Source organism: Actinia tenebrosa, unplaced genomic scaffold (genome assembly GCF_029948245.1).
Source record: "Actinia tenebrosa isolate PJP-AT-01 unplaced genomic scaffold, QUT_ActTen_1.0 PGA_scaffold1__47_contigs__length_23844297, whole genome shotgun sequence".
Classification (NCBI taxonomy): domain Eukaryota; kingdom Metazoa; phylum Cnidaria; class Anthozoa; order Actiniaria; family Actiniidae; genus Actinia; species Actinia tenebrosa.
Genome location: NW_028292578.1, coordinates 16,432,647 through 16,449,551, shown reverse-complemented (window position 1 = coordinate 16,449,551; position 16,905 = coordinate 16,432,647). Strand labels below are relative to the sequence as shown.

General features: G+C 37.6%; 2 protein-coding genes across 2 annotated transcripts; both read right to left on the bottom strand.

The window, feature by feature from the left end:
- Window positions 1-2,867: 2,867 nt before the first annotated feature.
- LOC116290374 (uncharacterized) lies at window positions 2,868-8,972 on the bottom strand. Its single transcript, XM_031697392.2, has 3 exons — window positions 8,524-8,972; window positions 6,015-6,311; window positions 2,868-4,805 (listed from the first exon to the last, which is right to left on the bottom strand). The coding sequence occupies exons 1-3, from the start codon at window positions 8,674-8,676 to the stop codon at window positions 4,422-4,424; spliced, it is 834 nt and encodes a 277-aa protein (XP_031553252.1). The 5' UTR covers window positions 8,677-8,972; the 3' UTR covers window positions 2,868-4,421.
- A 1,091-nt stretch (window positions 8,973-10,063) lies between these two features.
- LOC116290344 (branched-chain alpha-ketoacid dehydrogenase kinase) lies at window positions 10,064-16,556 on the bottom strand. The gene is made up of 10 exons (XM_031697351.2): window positions 16,041-16,556; window positions 15,793-15,861; window positions 14,869-14,979; window positions 14,506-14,553; window positions 13,816-13,935; window positions 13,489-13,584; window positions 13,057-13,130; window positions 12,595-12,723; window positions 11,541-11,630; window positions 10,064-11,260 (listed from the first exon to the last, which is right to left on the bottom strand). Exons 1-10 carry the CDS (start codon window positions 16,203-16,205, stop codon window positions 10,942-10,944), a joined length of 1,221 nt encoding a protein of 406 aa, XP_031553211.1. The 5' UTR covers window positions 16,206-16,556; the 3' UTR covers window positions 10,064-10,941.
- Window positions 16,557-16,905: the final 349 nt, after the last annotated feature.

The following is a 16,905-nucleotide window of genomic DNA, read 5'->3' as shown; positions in this document are numbered from 1 at the left end:
TATTATGCCATTCAACTATTCCCTACATATAGAATCAATTCTGAAGATATTGAGTTCAGGTGAGGGGCACTTTAAATAAATTACAACTAAACGTTAACCTAGCCAAGGTCAACTCAAAAGCGTGTTTATTATAACAGCTCAACCATCATTTCAGGCGCACTAACCACTTTTAGTGAATGTCCATCTTAAATCCATTAATTCTTTGCCGCCTCTTTAACTTTCCCTAAACTATCTCTCTTTCCTCGTTATTTTCTATTGCTTCCCGAGAAAAATTCATTTTGAAATAAAACAAATAAAAATTCTACAAAGCAATTAGTTTATTCAGACTAAAATCGATAGAAAAATCAACCGTAATCAAACAAAATTTCTCTTCACATTTTTTTAATTTATATTTTTCTCTCGTTGTTTCTCTCCGAAAACTAGGGATCTCATCTGGGAAGGTTTCTTTCTCTTTAAGACTTCAACTTTGGAAACGGTCATTACTAATTCAATGCCCAGAGGGATCGCGAGGTTTTTGTGGCAACATCATAAAGATAACATGGTCATCCCCACCCCACCCCCCAAAGTCCCCAAGAGGGTCTATATTTTTTCTGATCTCCCCTTCATTATTAGTGGTTGCTACCGAGTGATGCCCCTTTGATTCCTATCAATATTTACCTGATCATATTTACCATGTGATCCACCCGAAAATCCTCTTTCCCCAATCAATAAATAATGACCGGTTCCTGATTACGAAGGGTGAAATGTGTGTTAGTTATCAATTGACACGGTTTTCTTTGTTATTAAGGCTTTATTTTTATTACAACCCTCATAAACAATGGACAAACTTAAAGCCCGGGGAGGGAATTGAAATGCAGCAGGGAAGAGCGGGGCTGATATGAATTAATCTGATTGGCTCATTATGAATCGAAGGTCAATATATAGTTATAAACCCGGTTTATAACTATTTATTTTTTTCCGGTCCGGTATCCTAAAAAATCGTGCGTTCTGATTGGCTGTTTGAGCGGGCGGTATTTTGTAAGTATCTGCCCGCGCGCGCGGTCCGGTATCCTTTGCCGCTAAACGACAAAACAAAACGATTACCAAAACAAGTAAAAAAAATACGGGAAAAAAATAAATAAGTTATTTACCGTCCTATAGTCGGTCCGGATAGGAAAAAACTGTGCCCTCGGTCTCGAACACGGACCTCGGCCTAACGGCCTCGGTCCGTATATTCAAGACCTCGGGCACAGTTTTTCCCTATCCGGACCTCCTGGCCGGTAAATAACATATATATATTGACCTTGAATTTATAATGAGCCAATCAGATTAATTCATATCAGCCCCGCTCTTCCCTGCTGCCTGACGAGTAAACTATCTGGGGAATAATACTATTCTACAGAACTAATCTAATTAATGTTTACATTCAAAAAAACTATAGAGATATGTTTTCTAAACATTACATTATCAAATCGTTGCTAGTGCTCATAGTTTATGTGTTAAAGTTTACAACACAGTTTTTAAAATAATAATTCTTACAAACTGGGTTTTGCTCATCCTTTTCACTGCATTTCTTCTTGTTTTCCTGCGATGTAGATCAGCATCGGAAACAACGGCAATGTCCCGCTTCGGTTCTTGTATCTCTAACTCATTATTTTTCTCTCCGATGTTGGCTTCTACTTCCAAACAATTTGCATTATCAAACAAAAAATCATGCAACTGCAAATTGAAAATTGGGCTTGAATGCTGAGAAAAGGTATTCGGCGTTATAAAAACTGCCTCTTCGTCACTACTCTCCAACTCCATTGCCATACAGCCACATGTGATTACGAAACCCTAAAATCTATGGTTTTCTATTATCATCTGCACTTTTGTTTAATTAGCATCATAGATTTCCAGAACTTTAAAACTATGTGCCACATTACCTCTGTAGGGACTAGAGGGCATTAGTAAATCCCTTTATAATCAACTCACATTGTTCATGCTCTATAGACAACAAGGGAAATATAAAAACAAAGCGGAAAATGTTTACCCCTTTTGTATACATTCTAAACTTCCAACTGAACCACGAATATTTTTTAAAATTCTTTTTATTTTCATTATCTTAAAAGTCTAACATCAGAATATTATAGAAAACCTTCTTAATTGATAACTAAAATAGTTAGTTACCTCGAATGTCGGCAATAAGCCATATACATCCCTCGGGCCTGCGGCCCTCGGGATGTATATGGCTTATTACCTCCGTTCTCGGTAACTAACTCTTACATAACTTAATCCCGTCTAGAAACAACAGCGCGGCAAGAAAGTGCAAAAGTATTGACACAGGAAACAGAAAGCTACTTTGAATTTTATTAAGTTTCTCGCCATAGCTTTTATCATATGACTTTTGCTTTCTTTTGACTGATTTCTTTCAATTTTCCCTCCGAGAACAGATAGGCATTTCCCGCCATTTTTTCCCGCCAAACGCGCACGCGCGTTTCAAATGTTTGTTTCTAAATCGAGGTTCGTCGTACCTTAGGTTGGAAAAGTATAGCTCATGGAAGGGGATGGGGGTGGGTGGTGCTCAAAGGTCAGGTCCTCCTCACAAAACAGCTGATATCATGACATTGGAAAAAGGAGTAATTTTGAAAGTATTTTTTGTCGCGAGGAGACCTTACCAAATAAACAAGCTACTCATACAGACTATGAACATTCAGCCTATGGCACCTAGGAAAGGAAACCGCTCCGAAAACAACTGACAACCACGTGCGCGTGCAATTAGGGTCGTTCCATACGCCGCTCTGAACAGCTGCCGCTCCAGTGCGCATGTACGTGCATGGAAAACCGCATGACTTTACGATGTCTTTTGGTCCTTTTCATATATCTTGAAAAGATTTTTAATCCATGTATAAAAGCATCAATTTTATTTACAAAGGATTCCGTGTATTCTAAAAGAAATTTATTCCAAAAATAGTAGTGTTTCTCGATGAAAAATCAAGATCAATAGTACAAGTTCGAAATTACACATCAATTATATGGATACCGATATATTTACACATCTTTTCTTTTGGTTTGCTTGAATTTATTGGCGCGCACTGACCAATTATGTACCGTAAGAATGGACTACCAATAAAATGCATTCAAAAAGAGCACCTTCTGAAAGCACCAACCGTCGTTTTCAAATGGCTTCCGTATCCAAACACTTTAATGGTATTCACGTGGGTATTCACGTGGGTATTCATAACTTGAGATTGGATAATTCAGAGTGATCCGTCTGAAGGTCACACTTCTACACGAGGTCGACACGAGTGAAAAACGTCTGCGCATGCTCTGAATCCGTATGTAAATTAGTCAAAATATATGTAAATTTGACTTTCAAACATGCCTGATAAATTCTTTCATATTGTGTTTGTTAATACAGTATCTTGGTTTGACAAAAGTATACTCTTGAACTTTTTTGTATACTTGGAGAAAACAAACATTTATTTTCTCACTCAAACTCTTCAAAATTCTTAGAAAACGTGCTGAAGTGCACGCATGCGCGAACGTTTTTGTCTAGTGTCCACAAGATCTGTTTTACTTTGCCGCAAAGAAATTAAGAACATTCTCCGATGCATTATTCTCAAGGACACCATGAAATATTTAAAAGAAATACTATAAGAGATGAGCGGTGCACCGCAAAGATTTAGAAGACATCCAGAAGCCCCCGGGCATTCAACACTTATAGGCAGACATCTGCACGCAATCTTTACTATGGAAGTTTGTGGACCGCGTTTATCAATAGAGTCAGACATGTGCACGCAATACGCCGGCTTAACCCACTTTTTCATGAAGAAGCAAAAGCTTATAACCTAATTTCTGTCTTCTTTACATACAGGTTTTCTTTCTTGTGTTATCACTCGTCTAGTTTCCTGAGGATTTTTCTATGCGCGAAACAAAACTTAAGGTGTCCGTACACCTTGCTATCACCGTCCTTTACCAGCTTGACTCAGTTGCGAGATCTGATCAAAATGAAGACTGACGATTCATTATACTATTCATTCAGGTTTTATGATGTATATAAGAGAGTAGCTCAGGTTCTACCTCAGTAACTCAATCGCTTCGGGTCCCCGGTATCGTAAAGACGTGGAATATACTATAAGAGAATGTTCCGTGCATGTTAATTTTAGGACTTTGGGTTCGTTATCTGATACAGAGTTAATATTATGAGAATTCGAAAATTTGTGCTCCAAACATCAAAAAGAGAGGAAGTGGTCTGTTCCCTAAGCCCCGAGTGGGGGAGGGGTAGTACATGAGAGAAAGGTTATTCTCTATCGAATAGTCAGAATCCCAGTTCCAAGTTCTCGCCACGGTTACGGAAGCATGCTTCTCACTCGCTCCGTCACGTGGTTCGTTCATCGTCCCAGGGTATATGACGGACACTTGCTTCGAGTATTTGTACAAGAGTATTACCAATATCGTTGTCAACATTGACTATCAACTGTCGAAACGCAATCATCATTCGATTCATTAACCCCTACAGACGACTTATGAAAACCGTTCGGAAGTCGTTCGTCCTGCTTTGTAAGGTCATTTCTCATCCTAACTTGCTGTGATAACTGTTCCACCTCATGTGCGAGTACCTTCACAATGTACCCACTTTTTCTTCGGTCTCTATTCATCACAGCAGTCAGTTCTTCTAATTGGTTTTCCAGCTTATTTGCTCGATTCCTTTCCCAGGTTAGTTTTTCGTAGAGCATTTTGTTTTTTTCTTGTAAATCGGTAATCAAAGTCGATAATGTTTCAGGGCTGTCGAAAGTCATGTCTTGGCTTCTGCGATGTTTTTCTTTGATAAGTTTTTGTTTTATCTAGAGAAAATAGTAAATGTAGGTTATTCAGATACGTTGGTTGGTTGGTTAGCAAGAGGTAAGAAGTTGGGTAGGTATGTAGGTTAGTAAGGTAAGTTAGGTCTGTTTGATGTAAGTGATTGGTTTTGCAATTATTCAAATAAGCCTTTTCATAGTTTAAGAATCGATTCCACTGCGCATGCGATTTTATCCCGAATTTCTCACCTTCTTTTGCCTAAACCTTCTTTTGTTCTTAATAAAACAAAAGGTGAGAAATTCGGGATAAAATCGCATGCGTAGTGGAGTCGATTCTTAAACTATGAAAAGGCTTATTGTTATAGGGTGACAGATTGCTTCGTGGTCAGCGGTTGGCTCGGTGAATTATATCGACATGCGCAACACGCTGTATGTTCCATGCGCATCACGCATGACTCACGTCTTTAAGACTAAAAGGCACCATGATTCACATGCGACACATACCGTATTACCAAATAGACTAAAAATATTAATAGACGCCCCCCCCCCCGAATAGACGCCGCATCTGCGGTGTGGCGTTTATATGAGGAGATAATAATTTATGATAAATGATATAGAAAAAGTATATTTCAAGTTTAAACCAGCAACGGAAATTTATTTTCTTTTAAAACAACATTTTAAAGTTCAAAGTGACTGTACTATTTTGCTCTTGCCTTAAGTTCTCTTTCAAGAATTCTTATTGAATGAAGCAATTTTTGAATAAACGCCGACGCCGTCCCCAAATAAACGCCGCAGCTGGCCCACGAGAAATTAAATAAACCCCGCGGCGTCTAAACGAGTAAATACGGTACGACATAGCCTTGTTCATGATTTCTGCGTTCATTCCCTCGCCAACCAGTATCACATGAAGCACGCAATATGAATGAATGAAAGATTGCCGGTGCAATTGCTGGTTTTCATTGCCACCATATTGGTTGAACTTAACTCACATGGCAGCCGTGTTTTTTGTTTAATATTCATTCTCTTGTTCGTAATTAAACGGCCAGGAAAAAAAAAAAATTATATATTTTTTGATAATGAAGTCAAAATCAAATTTCCAACACAGGGGCATATCCACGAATGATTCTAATTCCCATTTGCTGACAAATTAGCTTTGCCCTCAAGGCAGAGGGGGGAGGAATGATTTGTTGACAACAGTGGAGTCATGCCTCCCTCATCTCCTCCCATCAAGAGACCATAAAGAAAAAGACTCACCTTTCTATACCCCAATGCAGCTTTTTGTAGTGTGCAGTATGTTTCCTTATATCGGTGAAGTTGTAGTTTTGCGAGGTCAACACATCTCATAGCTGCTCTAGCCCCAAGGTGGAGAGAATTTGAAGCGATCACTCGTTCAACAGGCGAGCTCGATTCGCGCCATTCATCAAAACACGCGCTCCAAGTCCCCTCCTCGAATGCATTGTCTCGGCCAAGGGCCAAGGCTGGGTCATTCATGTTTCTCTCTCTTAGCTTGGCAAGCTTCTCGTTTAGGATGGTGTTGACTCGTTCATCTTCCTGGAAATAGAAAATGGTGAATTATTAATGAAAGACTGCTTTAAATGAAGCAAGATGTTTACTCTGGTAGGGCTAACCAGTACAATACAACGATGGCGTAGCGAGGTGGGGCAAGGTACCATTTTCCCGTCAACCCACACGCATACGAGTTTTATCTTTAGAGGTTCGGGGAGAAGGCTTCGCTACGCCATTGCAATACAATACAGTAATCTTTGTTTATAGAGGGAAGGAAAGCACTCGGCCTAAGACTTGTGCCCCTAGCGTACAGCATAGGGTTCTACGTCCACACAGTAAGACCCAAATCTAAGCTAGAGAGCCTAGGATGTTGGTTTTTTTTTAAATTTTACTACAGCGCTATCTTAACGCGTTAACGTGGTATAATCATGAAGATATAGTTTACTACTGACGCAAGACACTAAAAAGATTTCTACGTCTACGGTCAGACTAGTTCCCACGCCCGCGATTTGACCTCATCATAATTATAGTGTGTGTTGTTTATACTTTGATGAAAGTATAAGTGTACTTTGATACACGAAGATGAGTTGAGTAACTAAAAAATGTCTGCTAATAATATAAGTTCATAGTTGGCGCCGCCACAAGTAGCGAGAATTTATGAGAGCCTTTTGAAGACTGGTTCATAAATACTTCAGTGTTTAGGTGCAAAAGAAATGCTTCTCAAGTTATATCATATCCTCAATAACGAAACCTGATCCATCCTCATTGAGATATATCCGAAGACAGATTCTGCATATCATAAAGTTTATGACGAGACTCGTAATTCACTTATCCCCCGTCAACAGAAGAAAATTAGAATAATTACTAGTTATTGTAGTTTACAAAGCTTGAAGAAAACCTCGATATTTTAATATTAATTTTAATACTAATTAAGTTTTAACACTTCGAAGAACCAAAACACTAACGCCTGATGCCTTTGTTGGTGTCATATACATGTGTTGGACTCGAGAGTTGTATATGATTAGCCCCACTATCCATACATTATATATACATATACAATCATTTTTTAATTTGCAGCCCTCGGTCTTGGATTTCAATGCAAACCCTCGCCCTAGCGTTTTAACCTTTACATATATATATCTCAAATATGCATGCACAAATCGTAAAAAGCTCATTTTATTACCATTTCAGTTAATTTAATTAACTACCTTAAGAATTTTCAAGACTTCCTCAATATTAATGGCTTTAATTTATTGTCCTACGAAATATATCCTTTCTGGAATCTTTTCAAAGCCTTTGATGTACCAGCTTTTAATGTGGTTGCGTCCTAAGTACATTTACAACAAGCAAAGAAAAAAGTCCAGGCTTATTGGGACTTATGATATTTTTGTGTCATACTGAAAGGATGACTGATCTACTTGAAGATCTGTAAAGACAGTGAAAGCTCATGTAAACGGAATATGTACATATAAACACAGCTGCCTGGCTCGTAGATTCAATATGAGTAAAATCCCTTAAGTCCACTTAATAAATCCAACTTCTGGTCGATTTTTTTAAACCAATTATCCGAAAAATTTAAACACGAATAACGTGACACAACAGTTCAACAGTATTCTAAAGATGTCTGTATAACCTAAACTTCTATGCGTCTTGCGTAATAATTTCTTAACCGTGTGGTTATTTTGAGTTAGATGTTTAAATACGAGTTATGATTAAGTTTTGTTTTCGTTTATTAGGCTGCTGAAAATGTATAGCATTCGCATCGACGCGGGAGGTTATTATTTATACGAGATTTTATACTAAGCCAGAATAGATATATAAACTTATCTTCAAAACACGTGGTAAAAGTATATAACATCAATAAAAGCATACTTTATTCAAAGGGTGCTTTAACCTAAGTATAAGTGAAATTCGATTAACTTTGGCAAGAGAGTGCCCAAAAATTCAATCAGTCGTATACGGAACGCAGACAAATCAATCCTCACTTTGAGCGATAGTTTGTGAGTCTTTCTACTTGAAGCCTGAAAGTGAATCTTTGAATTGAATTCAATGAATAAACCGGACTAAATCTTCTTGAAGCGCTCTGAAATAATTCGGGCCTTCGACAAGAGATTATTGATTATGTTCTACTTAAAATTCAGGTAGTTCACGACCAGTTTAGCGCAAAGAATAATTGTTTACCGCCAAACATGTATATTCGAGTAATCTAGAACTAGTTTATAAATATATTTTATAGAATGTAACGCAAATACTTTACCATTAACAGTTCTAAAAGTTCCTCTTTTAACTGTAGCTCGGTTTCTAAGAACAGTAGAAGCTTCAACATGCTTTCAAATGTCGAAGTTGACGTTCTCTCCATCGATTTGACTGGCTTCTTGTAGTTCGGTTCACGATAGACAACACTCGCCATTTCACTCGATTTCCGTCCAGAAGTTGATGGTTTAATACCTTTTCTTCCGGCGTTCTCTATTGCATTCACTAAAAATAAATGTGTGGTTTTGGAAAGACACTTATTGTGTTACCGATAAGCTGTTTAGAGGGCTGAATATTCATAGAATACCAGTAGAACTTGCATGGTGATGTGCATAGGACTTTGACGAACAGATATACTTGAATGAGAAATTGATCATGCTTCAGTGAATACTTTATGCTTTCTTGACGCAAGTTCAAACAAAAAGAATGACAGGCCGGAAAAGGAGTAAAACTATGAGCAAACTCTAATCATTTATCTTTGATAAACAACATCATGGAACCTACTAGGCATGGGATAAAAATTTTTTTTTAAAGATTTCATAAAATTAATGTATTTTAATAAGAGTGAGTTAATTTTAAACTGTCATATCACCCGCTGACAGCCGTACTCATTAACAAGACAGATTTTTGTTTGTTTTAATAATATTTGTGGTTCTGCGATTGATCCGTGTATTTCCGCTTTCTTTTTTATAAAAGTTTTCATTCCTGTTCAGTTTTCAAGTGATAAATGGATTTTGTCACGTAATTTCACTTAAGAACATTTAGACGAAAGATCTGACGGTTACTCCCAAGATTTTGACCCCGACACTGCTATCGCGGGAGGAATTACAGCCTGATCAGGAAGCTCGGCTGAAGCCTAAGGGAGAGGTTAGTCGGCCCCTTGACCGTAGATGATTAACCACTTGCTATGACCAGCAAATCCAATGTATCGCAATGATCATTAATTCAAACGCATAAGTCTACTCTTCGAAATGTTCCAGTGTATCTCACGTGTTAGCGCGCACCTTTTTAAAATATTGACAAAACGCAGGAGCGATGTACGAGGGCAGTAAAGGGTGGGCGCCCGGGGGGGTACTCCCCTATATTTGCTATACGGGTATGTGCCGCCCTATAAGGTATGGTTTTTCGGGTTTTGGGTCTGGGGTAGGGTATCATTTTTTGACATTTTGTCTGGGATAGGGTATCATTTTAGTCTAAGATAGGGTTAACGTTTTGGTCGTTTTTGTCTGGCGAATAGGCCACGCTTTCTGCCGACACAAAAACAATAAAAATCTTACTAAATATTGATTGCAATCTATTGTAAAACCGTATTTTCCGTCTTTTAGTCTGGGATAGGGTGTATAATTCTTAGTTTTAGTATAGGGTAGGGTATGTAAAATCAGAATTTTAGGTCTGGGATAGGGTCAGGGTTTTGAGGTCCTGGCGGCACACCCCTACCCCAGTTGGGGTGGTAGTACCCCCCCCCCCGGGGGGTGGGCGCACCCTCAAATCCCAGGAGAAACCGTATCTTTTGGCTGCAAGACTAAAACAACAGGACAAAAGGCCACAGCAATTTTAAACCTTTGATTTTAAAAACTCCTTTGCGATTCATAACGATGTTTACATGTAAATCAACCCCATGCACCATATAACCCATTATATACATCTTTACATGTAGACTAGTAATCTTTATGTTCTCTATATATTATAATCTATCGCATCTTAAGATAAGCCCCTGCCATTGACGGTAAACATTTCTTTGTGATGAAAAATAATGCGCAAAAAATTATATGGATTCTACGCAATCAAGAATAAGAATTTTGGGATGACAATAGGGAAACTAAGATAAAGCTGGGCTCGAAATTACAGGAATCATAAGGGATAGCTGAATCTCCCTTCCTGTGACGTCGTAGCCTCATCAACGCTAATCCCCGGGGTTGGAAGGGTGCGCAGACCCTTGACAAACTGCGGAAAACAAACGTCAAATTCCTACCCCAAAGAGTGACCCATTTCAAAGTTGCCCAAGTCTTTGAAGATGGCGACAAGGTAATATTGCCTACACTGAGCGGTGTCATCGAGTAACAATTAAAAAATTCCTTTTTAGGTCTTAAACATTTGAATTTACTGCAACTCTTGCGTCTGTGACAAGAACAACACGAACGACCAAGCAAATAGCAAATTTTTGCTGCCGTTACATGATCGCGCAAAGCAAGAGCCGCCATTTCCGTCGCGTAACCGTGCACTTGCTGATATTTTCCTTAGGAATCCCCATTCATAAAATCAGACTATAACATGCACACTCCTTACGCCACTGCCCACTGCAGCGCTGTCATCCTGGCTGATGTTTTTTTTCAGGTTGTCGAATAGTAAAAACGGCTGTGTTTAACCCAACCAGTTCTTTCAGAAATCAGCCTGTCTAACGCAGAGTATACAAAGTCTAGTATTATATACGAAAACTCTCTTTACTCTCGGTTATATGCCTGAGCCGCAAATAGACATCAGTACCCAAACCTTCCATTGTCTGCAGCTCTAGCGACCCCCCGAGGTACTTGGCATACGCGCGCGAGGTAGGCAAGCCGAATCCCCATCCTGCGATAGGTCCTCCACTAGGGGAGTTGTTGGGATGTCCCTGGCATATGTCACCGAAGATCCCTTGATTGTCTGAAGGCTTGAACTCACTGCGATCACCCATGGTGGTGAATGAATACTTGAAGATGTTTTTGACCTTTGCTTCTGGAATTCCACCACCACGATCAGATATCCTGGGGAAAATATGTCGATTAAGGTTGGAATAAGAGAGGTAGAATACGATTGCTAGTTTCAATCAGCGGGTAAAAGTTTTTGAATATCATTATCTGCCCAAGTTTTGGCGAAACCCTGAACACCATGTGTTAGCTGTCAGACCAGAAAGAATCCTAGTGAAAACTTGATCAAGTTAAAATCCCACAATATGGGATATTTTGAGCTCATTGATCTAAGCTTTTTCTACACGGAAAAAATAAAAATAAGATAAAATAAAACAAAGTCAAGATGCAAGCTTACCTAACATAAAAATCAGTTTCATTGGTGCAAATTGTTATGACTAGGTTAGGTATTTCCAGTGGCTTATCATAATGATACTCTACACTAGCCCTGGAAGATGTCAGCAACAACACAAGCATTAGTAACCTAACATCGGAAACTCCAGGGAGGGAGATTTTTGGGAAACAGCTATAGTGGGTCTCGTATTCCATTGGTGAACAAGGACCTTGTCGACCTTGGCCTTTTTTGGGCAACTATTCATACACACATATACTATAACATTTATATCATATATGTATTTTACTGTAATCCATACCTCAGCACAAGGACTTTCTTTAAAGTCCTCCTACCCTCACAAATTCCAATATTCTTCCATACAAACTCTATAATTTTCTTCTTTCTCTAACCCCCCTACCCCACGAAAATTCCAAATTCCTCCTGGGTGGTGGGGGGGGGGTAGATGTAGAGGGGGGTATGGATAATTTCTAGAACTACACAATATCCACTAAAGTCTCAGCCACCCAATTTTAGTCTTATACATACTTGGCAATTATATTTCTTAATCTAAGTGCCACACTTTCAAGGGTGTTCTGTGGTTATTGAACAAATACCAATCTGCACATGTTAGTTAACCGCCTTTTCTGACCCTGTTCTTAGATAGCAACATGGTGCATTGTGGTCTAGCTTGGGTACTTGAACAATTTTTACTAATCATGCCTTATATGACCATGTTGTTTGTACCCAAGCTAGACTACAATACACCCCAGGGCTTCAAATAACGGCCGGACATCGGACAATGTCTGTCCAGAACTGGGACTTGTCTGGTCAAATCTTTGCCTTGCCTGTCATTTTGATCAGCAACATTTGCCAGGTATGACTAAGCTAAAATTTATTTGTCCTGTTATCATGACCAGTGATTGATCGGCCGTTATTTTAAGCTCTGCACACTATCTACCAACCTCACAAAAGGCCTATTACATTAATTCCTTTTTAGATACCTTAATAAGATACCTTAATAAGATACCTTAATAAGATACCTCTAACATTTTTGACTCATTCAAACTATTGTACATACCGCATAGCATTTTTGATGAGTTCCTGCAGAATATATTCCAGCGGAGCAAGAATGAATGGAAAAACAGCCTTGGTATGTCCATTGATTATTACACCAGGAGCAATACCATAAATATGCTCACATACTTGTCTGTAAATAACAGCATTTAGAACTTAGGGGGGCTAACAAAAATCAAAACTAATTTCTTCCTATCCACAGTAGTCCCCATCCCCCCCCCCCCCCCCCCCCCCAACAAGCACATATATAAGTTACATAATATAATATTCAAGTGACCCCCTTCTGTCATCGTATATTTTGACTAGCCTTCCCCCCCCTTTCTTGTAAATAATATGGCAGCCCCCCTTTTTGACATAAATGAATGGTCCGTTAAGACTATTACTCACACTATTTATACAAGGGGACACTAAAATATTGGACATTGTATTATAAATATTGATTTGCACCAAATCACTTTCTCCTTACCTTGAAAAGTCAGCAGATCTTTCAATAACTTGTTTTAAATTCAGATGAGTACATATAATACCAATATGATTGGGCTGGGGAAAACAAAGATGATCACATCAAGAAAATTATCAATTTTCAATGGATTTAATATAAGGAAGTTGAACACCATGCAATAAATGAGATATACGTTTGTACAGTTAGAACTGACGTCTCAGACATAAGTCTTTCGTTGGAGTATAAAAGGAGCTTTATTAATGTCAGTAGAAAGTCATACATTAATGCCGTCCACCTCCACATAACTATTTACACGACTTTTCTTTTTTTCTTTTCTTTTTACTTTACATTATTTTTATATTTTTTAAAATTATCATTATTATTATTATTATTATCCTTTTATTTATTTATTTTATTATCTTTTTATATACATATATATATGCTTGTTTCACTTACCCGTTCATTTCTCAGACCTAGATGGTGCTCGGCTAACATTCTAATTCCAAGGCGTGACATAAGAGTGTGATCGAGAAAGTTCCCCATGTCATCAAACTGTATAAAAAAGATTTTATCAGTCAAGACTAAAATATTTTAACACTTGTTGCTTAGAATTGTCCCTGAACTGACAATACAAATATATAGCAACACATGTAAGTTTATTAGTAAATGTAATGAGTATTTAACGTTAATCATTCAGGGAATAATTCTCAGTTTTCAAGCCAGCGGCTTACAACTAAGGCGCTAAGCAAAGATTCTTATCATCATATTTTCAAAAATACTTACTGAGATATGTTTTTTACACTCTTGAAAGCCTTCTGCCAGATTTGTAACAACATTTTGATGGTCAACTAGTAATCCTGTGACCATCTGACTATAACGGTCCTCTGTTTCTAGCTTCTCTACCTATGAAATGGTAAAATACTATAATAAATAACAAATTATGGTAAAATAAGTTGATTTACCGGTACTTTAGGTGCTCAGACTGAGTGTTGAACATGACAGCCACCGTATATTTTACTCAAATATTTTACTAGTTTTCTCACTGGACTCTGAAGATGACTTCTGCTCAGGTTGTCGAAACGTCAGTCACCACCAACAACAGTCTTTCTCAAGACCACACTCACCCAGATGATCACACTTCACGACAAATTTCAACACCTGGCTTCAAACCATTTACTCTCAAATATTTCATGTTACTATTTTTTTCTAGAGTCAACACTATTGAGTTAAAACTTTGCCTTATTAATAATACTGAGGTTCTCTTTTCATTTAATCTGGGGCTCATTTTGATACAACTGTTTGCTTTAAGGTGGGTAGGTTCATGTGAGCTGTTAGCTAGTGCAAGGCTTGCTCTCTGACAACATGTAAACCCTGGCGATTCACAAGCGAAACAGCTATTTATCTATATATCATAAAGAACTAAAAATACATCAAACTCATATTAGGCAATGAATAAACATGGTTAAACCTTACCTTTGGGAATTTGGTAACCATGTTAAAGGCTCTAAGGTACAGTTGATACTATAATATAAGTAGCAAGAAAATTAAAGGAATTAATTGGCAAAATATTTCAGTTGAACATAGAAAAAAGATTGAGTTAAATTAACCAAAGTTATGGTAATTCATGTGCCGTAACTGCTGATTTCATTACTGATGTGCCCATCTGGGATTTTGTATTTTTTACCTAGTTTCCAGATATCAAAGAAGCTAATTGTGACTATTGCCAGTGTAAAAGTCTTGACATCTATTTGTGGTGGGCATGTAGCAATGAATTCATTGACATTTTGTGGTTGTACAGACTACATAATGCTATGAAAGTCATTGTCTCGAACGTACCACATCATGTATGACTGGGTTTGAAAGCACAATGTATGGAAGCTGCTGAAATTCTACCACACGTCGTGCAATCCTTATTGGTAACTCCTTCTGTAGATACAGAGCACTTTTCTGGGGGTGAAATGAAAAATTAACAAGAATTAAAGATAGACCTTCATATCATATTGCTTTATGGATCTTATTCACAATGTTAATCCCCAGAGGACATAAAAAACTTTCTTATGACTGCCTAAACCCAACAAGTGCTTGAATCTAGGGCTATACCATGAAAAAGTTTATTGTTCCCGCAAAAATGGCTGCCATGTGAGAAAAAGGGCAATGTTTTTTCAGTGGCAATTATATTTTCTACATTTTTTCTGGCTATTATTTATTGCATGTCCCAAATGTAAAAAATAATAGCAGAACAAAACAAAACAAAACGAAAAGAGGAAAAAGCAACATTTTTTATAACAATATTAGCAATTGAGATAATAATTTATAAGTTGTAAGTAAAAACAATATTGAATGACAAAATGAAATGCAATAAATAATATATGCAAAGATTTCCTAATAAACAGATGTTGCTACTCATATTAAACAAATTATTCATTGCCTAGAGAATAACATAAATAATAAGCTCATCATCATAAACAAAAATTGGAAAATAAAATTACAAGTAAGCTTAAAAAGGCTAAGTCTAGTGCAGAAAAAAAATATAGCTTAGGTGTGTAGAGAAATTTGACTTCAAGAGAAATTTAAAAACTGTTCTATAATCAAGAGAAATCCAAATGGACTGCGAAATGGAAGATTGGTTTTCCCCTGAAGTCGGGATTGAAAAGAAAACTTGCCCTCTGGGCTGCTAGAGTCATGACAATATTAAGATGTACAATTATGTTTGTACTTGTTCTGGTCACGGTAGTGTAAATATTCATCATGATAACTTACAATAAGATGACTCCCATCTTTGGACTTTCCAGCAAAGAGCATCTGATAAGGAGTAAGACGAACAGACGACTGAAACATAAAGACACAGGGGGGAAAATATGAGTCAAGCTTACGCTCTTTGCCCAAGGTGTACCTCATGTTGCTGTTGAGTGTGTTGAACAATTTTTTGTACGAAAATAACAATTCCCAAAGGGACTGAATAAATCTCCAGCTATCTTTGAGCTATGAGTAGCATTCTTATTACTTACCTTGGAAGCATATTCGTCTAGAGTTTGTTGCTTAACATAAGACCAAGGTTTTGTTTGAGAACCATACATCGACATACTAGAAAGCCCACATTGTAGTTGAGGCAGCCTACTCGATGCAAGCCCTGGCAAACGACTGAATCCTCTTTGTGCTAAAACACAACTCATCTTTATGGACAAAATAGAATAAATCTACAGTATCCTAAGAAACCTTCTTTTTCTCGATCTCCAAGATGGATTTTTTACGATATTTTCAGATATTTTCAGATATTTTCTCGACCTTGGCCTTTGGATTCGATTATTTAGTCCTTGCATTTATCCCCATTGAAGCCATGATTTTTGAACCATTTCAGTAAGATTCCGCTATATTTTTGATTATATTTCCACCATTTGATCTACATCTTGGTAATCCAGAAGAATAGTCCCAAAATCTGAAAGAAAGTGGCTTTTTTCCAGAGAAAGAGATGTCACAGGCGGCACAGGACGGTGTATTTGGATATTTTCGTTACAAAGCAACATGAATCTAAGCTACAGGTTCTTACACCAATCAGAATCCAGGATTTCAATGATTCCTGCATGATGTCCACGTGCTTTGGGTTTCACGTGTGACGAATTTCCGGTTAAACTTGTTAAAACAACAAGACAGGCAAAAAATATCTGAAACATCAGCAAAAAATATCAATGAGAAAAATATTTTTCTTAAACAGATAATAGACTCGTATTTAATCCTTATATCACCACCATGTAATATCCGTTGTTTATATTAAGAAGCAAAAGAGGATCGAATTTTGAACTTGTTTATAAACATATGTGTGATCATGAGCCTTCAATGCACGTACACGCTGCGTGCAAAAACTATCCAGTCACG

Excerpts from the sequence above, each read along its gene's own strand:
- LOC116290344 (XM_031697351.2), bottom strand. The coding sequence starts at position 16,205 with ATGAGTTGTGTTTTAGCACAAAGAGGATTCAGTCGTTTGCCAGGGCTT. Across the intron at positions 13,585-13,815 it reads AGTGTAAAAAACATATCTCA|TTTGATGACATGGGGAACTT; the intron begins GTAAGTATTTTT and ends TTTTTTATACAG. Across the intron at positions 11,631-12,594 it reads CTCATCAAAAATGCTATGCG|GGCTAGTGTAGAGTATCATT; the intron begins GTATGTACAATA and ends GACATCTTCCAG.
- LOC116290374 (XM_031697392.2), bottom strand. The coding sequence starts at position 8,676 with ATGGCGAGTGTTGTCTATCGTGAACCGAACTACAAGAAGCCAGTCAAA. Across the intron at positions 6,312-8,523 it reads AACTTTTAGAACTGTTAATG|GAAGATGAACGAGTCAACAC; the intron begins GTAAAGTATTTG and ends TTCTATTTCCAG. Across the intron at positions 4,806-6,014 it reads CTGCATTGGGGTATAGAAAG|ATAAAACAAAAACTTATCAA; the intron begins GTGAGTCTTTTT and ends TATTTTCTCTAG.